This window comes from Megascapheus bottae, chromosome 17 (assembly GCF_031878675.1).
Source record: "Megascapheus bottae isolate mThoBot1 chromosome 17, mThoBot2.hap1, whole genome shotgun sequence".
In the NCBI taxonomy this organism is placed as follows: Eukaryota; Metazoa; Chordata; class Mammalia; order Rodentia; family Geomyidae; genus Megascapheus; species Megascapheus bottae.
The window spans coordinates 28467084-28480549 of NC_143525.1; the positions used below are offsets into that span (position 1 = coordinate 28467084).

At 49.6% G+C, this 13466-nt stretch overlaps 1 protein-coding gene across 4 annotated transcripts in view; it reads right to left on the minus strand.

Annotated features, from left to right (window-relative positions):
• The window catches only part of Abr (ABR activator of RhoGEF and GTPase), a 146983-nt gene extending 135036 nt beyond the window's left edge, over positions 1-11947 (minus strand). Inside the window, exon 1 of one of the 4 annotated variants that reach the window (XM_090350500.1) lies at positions 11666-11947. Coding sequence is in view for 3 of the 4 variants with exons in the window: in XM_090350495.1 (XP_090206621.1) it covers positions 5732-5792 (61 nt within the window). In the remaining variant the exon portion in view is untranslated. Of the gene's footprint in view, positions 1-5731; positions 6156-11665 lie in introns of those variants that run through there. The other 3 variants (XM_090350495.1, XM_090350498.1, XM_090350499.1) reach the window with 3 other exon arrangements.
• Positions 11948-13466: the final 1519 nt, after the last annotated feature.

Below are 13466 nucleotides of genomic sequence, written 5' to 3' on the forward strand. Positions count from 1 at the left end.
AACAAAAACAAAACAAAGCAAAGCTTAATCTGGCCAACATCACATATGAAAAAAAGTCTCCTCCCCTTTGCTTGTTCTAGAGATTGGTACAGGCAAGCTTCTCCCAGTGGTACAAGACAACTCCAGAGAAAAGTGTCAAGACATTGTAGGTGCAGCATAGGAGGAAATACTCCCAACCCCCACATCCATACCATCTTCACATGCTATCACCAAGGACCTAGCAGGAGGTGAAGGATGTGAAATTGCCCTCAAGCCATCTAAAGCCACCTAGTTCCTTGTTTGCCTCCAAAGGGCTCAAAGCTAAGTCAAACAGCTGCAGTACAAACATTGCAGTGAAGTAAGCCTTCCAATTCCAGGCCCCAGCAAAACACAGGGCTCCCTTGGGGGGTCTCCAAATTCACTACAAGCTACTATAATAACACATGAACACAGCAGGAAATTTGTGAATGGGCCAGCTAGCAGGTTTCTAAGATTTCTGGTGAAGCAAAGAGTCAAAGGAGCCAAGAGCCCAGAAGTTTCCTTTTCTCTCATATTCATATAACCAAAAACTGTTAAAGCAATATTCAGGGCTAGATACCCCTTAAAATCTGTGGGTGTAGCTTAGCAGTAGAACAATTATCTAGCTTATATAAGACTCAACACACACACACACACACACACACACACACACACACACACAAATAAGCTGGGGGGGGGGAGAAAGAGCTGTTCCAAACCCCATTTTCTATCAGTCTACATTACTTATCAACTCCCCACCAGTCATTCTGAACTCATATGGAACACTTCCATGGATCCTCGTTCAATGAGGACTGATAAATTGGATATTTGACAAGTTCATCTTCAAAGTAGTTAATAAACATTAACTAATTAATCCACATGACACCCCAGAAAGACATCACAGCCTCATTTTACAGAGAAGTGGGCACAAAGCAGCTACCAATATCACCCTAGGAAACAGATCATACCTCAAAAAACAGTCCAAGTCTACCTATTATAAGAGAGGCAGAATGGTGGCTGGGAGTTTGACCTGGTGGTGAGTACTTGACTGGCGTGCATGAAGCCCTGGGTTTGATTCCTTGGTACCACATACACAGAAAAATCCAGAAATGGTACTGTGGCTCAAGTGGTAGAGTGCTAGTCTTGAGAAATCTCAGGGACAGTGCTCAAGCCCTGAGTTCAAGCCCCGGGACTGGCAAAAGAGAGAGGTGGTGGGGAGGGAAGGAGGCAGGCAGGCAGAATGGATTTTTATTACTTCTCTCCCCCATTTACACCCCCTTAAAAGTATCTTATAGCTAATTCCATGGATGTTCCCATTCTTTCTTCCTTTTTCCAAACAAACAATGGCAACAATCACAACAACAACAAAAATTAAACTTTTTTGAATAAATTACTTAAGTATTCTCCCAACCACACCTCTGAGGGTCTAGAAGCACTGACAGATATGGGCTGGTGTCGATAAAAAGGAATAAATTATGAGGGCTATTCAGAGCACAGAAGGCATTTATCTATAGGTGTTTGTTAGCATATCAGGGCTGATATGCTTGATCACTGATGTGATCAAGTTGACACAGGCCTGGTCCTTGATGCGGCAAATGTAAAACTAAGATGAGACAGTGAGGCAGGCTGGGATCATCTAGAGATGGGGCTGTGTCTCTACAGCCTCCAATGTATTCCTGGCTCATGGATGGGGACTATGGCTATAACAGGCATGAAAACATTATAAAGGACAAAAATATCCTTTGGAAATGCAGCTTGGAATAAGAGACATTAACTCTACAAGGCAGGCTGCTTTTAACTACAGATGGTCATGTTCTGTCTCTTATGAGGTCCAAGAAAATGTAGGTTTTTGCTTGGCTCAGTAGGGTAGGTATGTTTTGGATCAGTACTGATCAGTTCTTGGGACAAAAGAGTGGCTGAAATGGAAATGGAAAGGAAAAGACTTAAAACAGAGCCCTAATCTCTCTTCTAAATCAATCCTGAATATGCATTTAAAGACATCCCATTTGAAGAGGAATCAGGGCTGGAGGCATATTTCAAGTGGTAGAGCACTTGCCTAGCAAGTACAAGGCTTTGAGTTCCAGTTCCAGTACTACACACACACACACACACACACACACACACACACACGGGACAAATATCCATTTCCATCCATATTTATCTAGACAGCTGATACCACTTCAAAGGACAGGGGATGTTTTAGAGCACCCCCCACTTTTGGGTTACTTCACAGAATTAGTCCAGCCTAACCCCGTGGTAAAGAAGACAAGAAAGAGAGGTAGGAAGGATTGGTTAGTGAAACACAGAGTTAAGAGGAAAAAGAAAACCATAGAAAGAATCATGCCAGCCTAGGGAAAGAGGCCATTCAGGAGGGGCATGAAGCTGGCATTATAACATGCTGCCTATGCAGACACATAGCTAGAGACTTCATCTGCCACTCTAGTATATTAGGTGCAAAGGGTTCTGCCTTAATCAGTCTCAGATCACAGTTAGGCTCTAACCCACCTCCCTGAGTCAGACAAATCACTATTACCACAGTTCTTCAGAAGGTCTACCATAGGGAAGAGAAATTTTTCCACCTACCCCTTCTCAAATGGCCATCAGCCTATGGGAAAGTGGGCACCTTCTTCCTGGAACAGATGATGAAGCCATAAAGAATAGGCTAACAATTCCAAAGACAAGAAAGGTGCAAGGAAGAGGCTTGTGGACAGTCTCACTTCTTGCTAGAAGATAGCAACTGAATTCAGAGAGCTTAGCTGGAGCCTCAACCATCTGCTTGGGTACCAGGACTAGCCTGTGTATCCTACAAGAGACACAGGATGAGGGTGGAAGCAGAGTCATTGAAGCCACTTATCCTACAGGACCATTCCGAGAGAAATCTAGGACACTGGTCTCACCCATTCCAAAACATCCCACATGTTTGGATAAACTCAGATATATCTAGCAGACACTCAGGGGGTCCTTCTTGAGGCCTAAGGTACAATCTGAATTCAATTATATGATTTTGGGTAATTAAGTTTATTGAGCCTCCCTTTCCTCATCTAATAGAGCTCAATTCTCACGTTTGGTGTTTGGGTAGAAAATATGTAATACAGCTGGGTGCCAATGGCTCATGCCTGTAATCCTAGCTACTCAAGAGATTTTAATCTGAGAACTACAGTTCAAAGCTAGTCCAGGCAGGAAAGTTCATAAGATTCTTATCTCCAATTAGCCATCAGAAAACCAGAAATAACACTGTGGCTCAAAGTGGTAGAGTGCAAGCAAGGCTTGAACTTTCAGGGACAGACTCCAGGCCCTGAATATAAGCCCCACAACTGACTCAAAATAAACAAATAACCCCTAGTTATGTATCTATATTTATATAATGTACCTGGCACACAGAAAGAAATGTTATAATCAAGCCAGGTACAGAGGCCCACACCTTCTCATTCAGGAGCCTGAGATCTAGCTATGGTTCAAAGCCAGCCCAGGCAGGAAAGTCCATGAGACTCATCTCCAATTAGCTCCAGAAGTGGAGCTGTGACTCAAGTGGTAAATTACTTGTCTTGAGCAAAAAAAGATCAGGGACAGTACTCAGGCTCTGAGTTCAAGCCCCAAGATCATCTCCACCAACAACAACAATAAAGAAATGCTATGAAGAACGGTTACAGGAGCAATGTAAAGGTTACATCTCTTTTACTGAGTCATTTGCAATTCTGAACCCCAGGACTGTGACCCTCGAAAGCAAAAGCTTCCAGAGAGGCAGAGGAACTTCTGGGAGCCTCGAAAGGATGCTGTCAGGCAAATGACAGCCTGGGTGTTTGTTTAATTTAGGCTCTTGTCAAGAGAGAACTTGATGGCTAACAGCCCAAACATAACTGCACAGCACCTCCCAGGGAAGCTTCACACTACCAGCATGACTCCACACACTGCTGCCAAGCCCATATCCCTTCCCACCCCAACGAGCTGCCCCAGACACCAGGGTGATAGCAGAGTGGACAGTTTGCAAGCCAGAACTGGTTTAGGGCACCTCAAAAGAAGCCATAAGCCCAATTCCCTTCTCTGGCATTCCTTTGGTCAGGAATTCTGAAGGCAGCCTTGGGCAATTTTGTTTCTCAGCTTCAGGCTGTGAGTGGTGGGCAAGGAAGGGGCTTGTGCTGGATCAAGTGGGGGAGCTTTTCTCGGCAATATTGAGAAGGCCAGAGATGTGTTTCCATTAAATTCTATGCTGTAGAAAACAGGGAAACCAGTACTGGGTTTTGCAAAGTGCCAGAATTATTCGGGAACATGAGGAGCATGTGAATTTGAGGCATTGTTATGACTTTCATTTGCAAGAGAGCAGCTAAGCAGAGGTCATTAATCCTCCCTTTGGGTCAGAGGCTGATCTGTGTCAGGGCTCAGAACAGATGTGTGTCCCCATTCACACAGACACGCGTGCATACACACACCACACAGTTACAGGCCCTGACCTTCACCCAACGAAGCTGGCTTCTGCTGGGAAGGAGCAGATGGAGTGGCTGGGCTTGGTACAGGACTGATGCCCAGGGGACCTAGTTTTGCCCCTTTGATGTTGAAAAACCAAAGCAAAATGAAACATCACAAGGAGAGCTTCTGGGAGGAGGAGACAGGAAAGCAGGATGGGGGTTGGGGAGAAAACATGGGGATGATGAACCTTAAGAGAGGCTAAAGAGATACTGAGTACTGCAGAGCTTCTAGGGCCAGATCTTGAGACTCATAGCATCATCTTTTCCCACCCCACCCTTCTACTAGGCAAATATGACTGTTATTAAGGAATAAGAGCCAGACTATTTAAATGCCCTTGCTCATGGCATCCAACAAGCCAGGGTCAGAACCTAGCTCTATCCACTTCCTGCCTCAGGACTCAGTCCAGATGTTAAGGGAGGGTAGGTGGACCCTAGGCAAATATATCAGGAAGGGAAAAATCCACTCATCTTCCTCAGAGGCCTCCCAGCCCCTCTCCCTACACCACTGAAGAGGTGACCACCCACCCCTCTGAGCCAAGAGTCTCAAGGGAAAGGTGGGCAGAGGGGCCCTTTTAGCCACCTGAGCCAACCCAGTGGAGGTGGAGTTTGGCCCAAGCCCCCTAAGGAAGTCCCAGCAATCAGTTAAACACCCCCCCCCCCGCGGCTGTGCAAGAGCAATCACATGATCTCAGCAGCAAATTTGGGAACGAGGGGGTGGAGAAGTCGAGAAGGATTTTTTGAGGGAGGTAGTGAAGATGAGCAAAGGGGTGGAAAGGTAGCTCTGCCAGGAGGTGGGGGTGGGGGAGGGCAGTGTTTCAGATCCTTCCTCTAAATGTCCCCGGGGGGGGGTCTGCACCCACAGACTCGCTTCCAGACCGACCCCACCCTCACCCCCAAACATGCTTCAGATCGTCCCTGCGGAGGCACATTCGAACGTCAAGGACTTTTCCCAAAATGGCCTTTCAGCCCCGGCGCGGAACAGGGAAGCCACCGGGCTGGGAGAAAAGAACTCTCCCCTCTCCCAGAGCGCTGGGTGACACAACAGGTGGGAGAAGGTGGCACAGTTCTCTCCTCACACCCGCGGGCCCACCGCCCCCCACCCACCTGAAGTGGGCCCTCGAGACACACACACGCCGGTCCCCCGCCTCCCGGCGCACCTCCCCGCCCACCACACCCGCACCTGGGGGCGGGAGGCGTCCGCGCGCCTCGAGGGGCGTCGGGGTCCCGGGGTCCCTTCCCGCCCGGCCTCCCCAGCCCAGGCGCTCACGTACTGCTGTACAGGGTGTCGATCCAGGAGAGGCGCGGCAGGCCCCGGTGGCTGAGCGGCTCCATGCCCGCAGCTCCGCGCGGTGGAGGCGGCGGCGGAGGTGGAGGCGGTGGCAGGGGTGGCGGAGGCGGCTCGGTCAGATCGGAAACCCGACCCGCATCGCACAACAAAGGAGGGAGGGAGCGGGCGGGAGGGGACCCGGCAGGGGCGGCCAGATCTGGAGGCTGAAGTTGGGGAGCGCGGGATGGAGGCGGGGAAGCCAGGGAAACAGGTAGCTGGGAGGAGCGGCGAGCCGGAGAGGCCGGGGTGGAGGAGAGGCCGGAGCTGCCGAGGAGGCGACCGGGCTGGCGAGCGATTCCCCCGCCTCCCCCTCGCCTTCCACACGCCACCACCTCAGGAACCCTTGGGGCGGCTGCGGCCAAGCGAGCCGCGCGCTGCAGATCCAGGAACCGCGGCCCCGCAGCCCGCGCGCCAACTAGCAACTTCCCGGGGGCTGCTGCGCCGCGACCAGGGGCGGGGGCCGCGACCAATCAATCGGCGCGAGGCTCGGCTCGGGCGCGCCCCCACCCGCCGCGGCAGCACCCCCTCCCGGGCCGGCACGGGCGTGACGCGCGCAGCCCCCGGGCCCCCGCCGGCCCGACCCGCGCCCCTGCGGACGGACACACACACACACGCACACGAGTGATCCGCGAGGGCTCCCGGCTGCAGCCCAGTCGCAGGCTCCCTCCCTCCTCGGCAGAATTCTGGCAAACCGCACACCCGGGAGACCTACGGGCCCCGCAGGGGTGACATCACCTGCCACCCCAGGATCTCCAAGCGCAGCTCCGGGGCTGGTACAGCTGCCGGGCCCCTCCCCTAGGCTAGCCTGGGGAGCGGCACTGATGGGGTTAAGAGCCAGAGAGCTGGTGGAAAGAATGGGCCGCCCTGGGAAGGTTTCCTTCCAAATCTTAGCAGCTCCTTTTCTCTTTTAAACACCCTTGACCTCACCGCGGCGCGTCAGTTCCTGCCCCACACACCAGGACGCAGTGGCTGAGAAAAAGGCAGCAGGGCAAGGGTTCATGGAGGGAACTGCGAGCAAAGACCCCCTTCCAGATGTGCTCTCCCCTCTCTCCCAGTACAGAAGAAGCTCTCAAGGTCTCCGAGGTCCTTTGGGAACCCTCTTAGAGACCCCTAGGGTCACGCGGGAGGTTTATTGTGCATGTATAATCCCATCTAGGTTGAGGGAAGTCTGGGTCAAGATGCCTTTACAAACAAAATTTCTTCTACCCCCTCAGAACCAGTGAAGTTATTGTGGCCTGGGGAAGGCCTCAAGTGTCTGAGACCTTTGACAGCTTTCCCAAAGATTTTTTTTTTTTTCTCCTGCACATCTCTCACAAAGAGCCAAGGGACTTTGGAGAAGGGACTAGAGTGAGGAGCAAGTCAAGCCAGCTTAGTCCAGGACTGAAGCAGCCTCTTTCCAGAGTAACCAGGAAAAGAGGCAGCTGGGCCTACCAAAGCAACCCTGTACTGGGCCACTTATTCACCAGTACAGTGGCATTTCCGACTACATAGCAGTCCTCACTCCATCCTACCCATCCTCAGGCAGGTTTAAGGGAAAAACAGGCCCATTTCTCTAGTTCAGTTCACCCTGAATGTGGATGGCAGTGTTGTTAACATCAACAGAACACAGGGCACGGGCACTCTCTCCATCATTCCACAGCCACAGATCTAGCTCTTACAAGAAGAAGTAAACCCTCACCTGTGATGCTGTAAGGAAGCCTGTGACAAGCCCTATAAGCTGCCTAGAGTTTACCCTAGGGGAGATGGTGGCTAGAGAAGGGTGGGTTGAGTTCTTGTGAGGTACAAAGAAAGATGCTCTAGTGTGGGGGAGCCTCTACAGCTGCAGCATGAGCAATCCCAGCCTTGTGTCCATTCAGGCCTTCTTGCTCCCAGTCCTTCTGGCTCTGGATCTGTGTCTAGCTGCCACTTCCTGCTTAGCTGTCATCCTCCCACTGTCCCTGATTGACACCAAAGATTTGGAGGACCAAGAAGGTACCTGAAGCTAGGCAGGAGGAACCATACATCTCCAATGAGATGCTCCAGAAATAGAGCTCTGGGATGGGAGAGGAAGTAAATTGATTCTCCCAGGAAACAGATGAAGGAGTAGAGAAGGGCCAAGGATTTCTCTTTTGGCACGGAACTCTTAGAAGGCAAGAATCCAGTAGAGAGGTAGAAACAGGAGCATAAACTACAACTATCTAAGATCCCTAGCCCAGGAGAGGCAAGCCATTGTCCCTTCCTCAGCATCAACATCCTAGCAGCCCAGGCCTTCTCCCTGTACTGGGAATTTTCCTGATGGCAACATCCGGAGCTGACTGCGAGGAGGCCATGGATGTATGTTTCTGTGTGAGTCACATACATTTGCATACATTTTACATTTTTATCTACAAAGGCTTGAACAAGCTATTTTCAGCATTTTTTTCCCCTAGCTAAAATGTTGTAGTTGCTCTCCTCAGCATTGCCAGTTTGCTTTCTTCTACATTCTGAAAGATCTTGCCCTGGGCTGCCCTCTCCCACAACACAGTGTAGAACAGGCAGAGAGATCATCTTGGAAGCCATACTTCTCACACCTGACACTGAATGCTGCTGTATGACCAGCTTGGATCTTATTTGTTCACAAGGACAAGCTCACTGTGAACCTCACTACTGCCTTACTTTTCTATATTTTCCAGATGAGAAAACTGAAGTACTGGATAGCTAAGTAGCTCACCCAGATAGTTAAGTGGGGGCTGGGACTTAGATCCTGCAATGTACTGAAAAACCTTGCACACTGCCCTGACGGTCAGCTGACTGGAGAATGCAGAATACCAGGGATCCCTGGAAATACAGGCTAGTTCCCAGATGAGAGACCATCCTTCTAGCTCAGCTCCATCTCCAGATGACTGTCTCAGATCTGTGTTAAGTTAGGAAAAGGTATTTGCTTCAAGATTGCCTTGATGAGTTGTTGGATGGACTCCAGTAGATGTTACCACTACACAGCCTGATTCTGACCTAGTCTACAGACAGAGGTAGATGGGACTTGGAGCACCATGGAGACTGAAAATGACAACTCGAGATGTCTGGTACTGAGGGATGTGGGGAGGCAGGAGAAATCTTAACAAATATGCTAGGAAAGAAGGAGTTAAAAGAGTCACTCTCTGCTTTTTTGCCTAAGGCCTGCTACCCTGAAATGCTCTTAACCCCAGCCATCAACCCCAATCTGTCAGAACAGCAGGGAGGTGTTCTCCTGGACAGATCTCCCTGATTCAGCTAAGTGCCTGGACCAGCCATGTACCCCAAGGCACTGAGTCAGCAAGTATCACATCTCCTCCTCCTCCTCCTCCTCCTCCCACTCCTTCTCCTCCTCCTCTTCCTCCTCCCCCTCCTCCTCCAAACCCCTCCTCTCCATCCAGTGCTAGCGGCCAACATTCTTCATCTCTCCCTGGTCAGCCCTCCAGCCTGACCTCTGCTCTTCCATCTCTGTGATGACCTGTCTGTTTCTTTCTAATCACTGGATTAAAGTGGATTTAAGGGGTCTGTTACACTGCCAGAAGTGCTGCGCTAGTGATGCAGGGCTGAGTGGAAAAGAGATGGACCCTGTTCTGAAGGCAGCAGCCTGCTTTTATTCCCAAGGCTGTGCTATTCACTGTCTCTCTAACAATCAACTCTTGCTCCCACCAAACACTTAGTCAAGATGAAAAAGGATGATGGATGATGATGCTTAAATCAAAACTGGGTACTTCCATTCTTCTTTGCTTTTCACATTAGTAACCCAACTTGATAGTGCCCAACTGGAAGGCCCCAGGAGTCCCTGCTTCCTTAATCAACCAGTGATCCCTGCTGGTGAAAAGAACGTGGGGAAAAAAAGAGTGTATAAGAAGACTAGATACATAGCTGCAGAGGGGAAGTAGGGCTCTCCACACACAAATGGAAAAACTGAAAGCCTGTGATGACAAAAAGTCCAGTTTTTACCCGTCCTAGCAATGAGCTCTCAAAAGCTGAATCTGCAAGTTTCACAGTAGGGTCTTGATCTGGCAGATGAACGAGGCTCGGGTAGATCTCCAAGGCAGTTATCAACACACTGTGCTTCCCAATCATCTTTCCAACATACTAGGTTTGAAGGAGCATGTTGATCCAGGTGTAGTGGTACATACCTGTAATCTCAGCACTCAGGAAGCTAAGGTAGGAGGTTATATAATGAGGCCTGAGGCTATAGAATGAAATCCTGGCTGTTCTGTTTGTTTAAATGTATGCTGCGTGAAAAAATATTAACAATAACTAGCATATTTTTTTTGCCAGTCCTGGGGCTTGAACTCAGGGCATGAAGCACTGTTCTTGAGTTTTCTTAAGCTACAGCTCTACCACTTGAACCACAGCACCACTTCTGGCTTTTTTCTATGTATGTGGTACTGAGGAATTGAACCTGAGTCTTCATGCATGCTAGGCAAGCACTTTACCACTAGGCCAAACTCCCAGCCCTATTGTTTCTTAAGTGTTGGACACACACAGATCATCTTACCTAATCTTCACAATAAGCTAGTGAGCTAGGTGCTGCTATTGTCTCCATTACACAGAAAAATAAATGGAGCCATACACAGACTAAGCTGCTGACCAGCTAGCCGATTCTGACACTTGGGAATTAAGTGAATCTGAACCCACAGTCCATGTGTGCAGCTCTGAATTGAGCCGTAGGAGTGAACAAATGAGTAAACAAAATGAAGGTAAAGGCAGGGCAGAAGAAACCAGAGCTACCTGAGAAGGCAAGGCAAGGTTATTTCAGAACCCCCAAGGGCCGCCAATAATTAAGCAAAAGGAAAACTGGTTCCCAAAGAAAACCACATCTACTACAACAGGACAGATGACACCAGAGACAAGCTGAATGAAATCTAGTGACAGTCTCCTGCATATCAAGTCCCACCAACCCCTACTATTATGCCTCAGCCAGGGTTCAGCTTTTCAGCCTGTTTTCACAGCTGCAGAAGATGAGCACGCATGTAGGTCAAGCAGACGACCTATTATCAGGCAGATGACCTATCATCCCCAATAAACTATTAACATGGCTTCCCAGCAGATCCTGGGGTCTTTAGCCTGTGTTCTGTTCCTTGCTTTGTTTCCCTTTTCTTGTTATAATAAAATAGCATTTACTAGGGGCCGGGAGTTTGGCCTAGTGGAAGTGTGTGTGCCTAGCATGCATGAAGACCCGGGTTCAATTCCTTGGGACCACATATATAGAAAAGCCAGAAATGGTACTGTGGCTCAAGTGGTAGAGCAGTAACCTTGAGGAAAGCATAAGGACAGTGCTCAGGCCCTGAGTTCAGTGCCCAGGACTGGCAAAATAAAAAAGCATTTACTACTGTAAGATTCACCCTCAGCTCTGGGATCTGGTGATCTAGGCCTCTGCTGGATCACCTGTCAAGGAAAAGCATTGACACAATTCTGGCCTGTGCCCTCTTCCTAGCTGTTTCTTCTTAACCTCCTGGCTTTCCCAGCAGGACAATAGAACTAATCTCCAATTCATTTCTCTACCAAAGTTCTGTGTTAGCTGGAAGAGCTGCATCTTTGACAAGATGTAGACGGAACCCCTAAGAACTGTATTCACTCCCTTTTTGCCTACTTAGCAACATGCTGCCCCGAAAACACACAGCGCTACCCAACGTCCCAGCAATGGTGATAGTCCTCACATATACCCACGCACAAGGGGCTGTGCTAAAGCCCTCTTCTTAAAGCCAGTGACCACTTGGAATCCAGCATCTTGGTGAAACAGCTGGCATGAATAACTTCGGGAGAGGTTCTTGTTAAGCCCCAGTTAAAGTGATCTTCACCACACACCACTCAGATTATAACACCCAGGGGTCAACACGAGCGATTTTCCTATAGGAAGGCTCAACAATGGGGTGTAGAGCCCCCCTCATTTACTTACCACAGAGGCCCCATCAGCGTTTAGAAAGATGCCAGCCAAAGAAGAGAGTAGGAGGATTCCCCCAAACCCAGAGACCCAGACGCCAAATTCAGTGCGCAATCTCCCCAGCTCTGAGGAAGCAAGGACAAATCCAGTAGGGGTCAGAGCTCCTGGGCTGGCCCTTTGTCTTCCGGTGGTCACCAGTCAGTGTCCTGAAGCTGGCTGTGCCTCCTACTCTTTCAGCCAAAATCCTGCAGATGTATCCCAGTCCTGCACAGCTCTGCCAAAGCTCTGACGCCACCCTCCAGGCTGGTCCTGTCTTCTTCATGCCTGGGTGTAGTTGTAGCAGCTGAGCCCCATCAAGGAGACAGGATCTAAGAAGTGGTGGCTCAACCTCCAGGAAGGCAAGGCAAAGAAGCCTCTGACCGTGGCCAGTGCCGCTTGCCATTGATGAGAGCTTCATTTGGGGTTTAATGATCTAGCCTGCTGGTGTGCGGCACTGTCTCTTTAAGGACCAGGCCTCTTTAAGGCAAGTTCCCACCGCAGTCAAAACTCCAGAGCCACCAGCCCTGCGGCAGTTAAGGGGCTCCTATGCGCCATCTGGTGGCCTGTCAGAGTCACACCTCAGTCACCAGCAGTGTTCCCAGCCTTGATGTGCATGCACTCAAATCTCAGCTTCCCCACAAAACTCCTCTATAGTCTGCAGTTATGGTTGTGACCAAAGCAGCTAGAAAAGTCAGGAGAACGTCCACTTGGAGTCAGGAGAAATGGGAGCCTGCAGAAGTGACATGGGGAGGGTACCCAGCCCCTGGACAAAACCTTCCATAACATCTTTTTTTTTTTTTTTTTTTTTTTGCCAGTCCTGGGCTTGAGCTCAGGGCCTGAGCACTGTCCTTGGACTTTCTCAAGGCTAGAGCTCTACCACTTGAGCCTCAGCACCACTTCTGGCTTTTATCTATGTATGTGGTACCGAGGAATCGAACCCGGGTCTTCATGCATGCTAGGCAAGCACTTTAACCACTAGGCCAAACTCCCGGCCCTTCCATAACATCTTAAATAAACGGAGTTTCCCAGCTTCCCTGCTGGTCCTGTGGTTTTTCTAAATATACCTCTGCCCCCTTCAACACTGAGACAGAGGCTGTTAATAAGAGGTGTGATGGGTGGTATTGTCCTACCAGCAAGTACTTTAAAATATACCAGAGCATTTAAAGTGGTCACAAGAACAGGAAGGGCATGACTGGCATTCAATGAGCTGAATGCCCAAAGAATGTCCTCAATGACTGCAGTGTTGACAGTACACGGGCAGTGGAGACTGAAATGCTTTCCTGAGAAGCTTATATCCCAATTCTTCTTTTTCCCATCACCCTGTGTTTTCTGTCCTCTCTTTAACTAAATGTCACCTTTATAAACTTAGAGGTTGGGAGGCCTGGTCTGGCCCAAGCCACCTTCAAAAGGGATGCCAGTCTGCTAACCAGGCACAGACATACACACCTATATCCAGCCCTCCGTCAGGTTGTCATCACCATGACCTTTGGAAAGGACAAGCTGACAGGCTAGCAAGCCAACAAAAGCCGCCAGGGGCCAGCAGATGATTGCTGAGAAGACTCAAAGAAGACCAGCCATCACTCTCACCCAACTGTGTGGCGGATAATTCAGCCCAGCCTTGTTCTGTCTCTGAATTGTCCCAGGGCATGGGAAGACATACAACCACTTTCAGGTTCTTATCATGAAAGCTCATGACTCCTAATTTCCTCTTTGCATTCTGTCCCAGGCTGGTCACCTCCATTTCACAAATGCCATCTGGTGCCAGCTGCTGCTACAA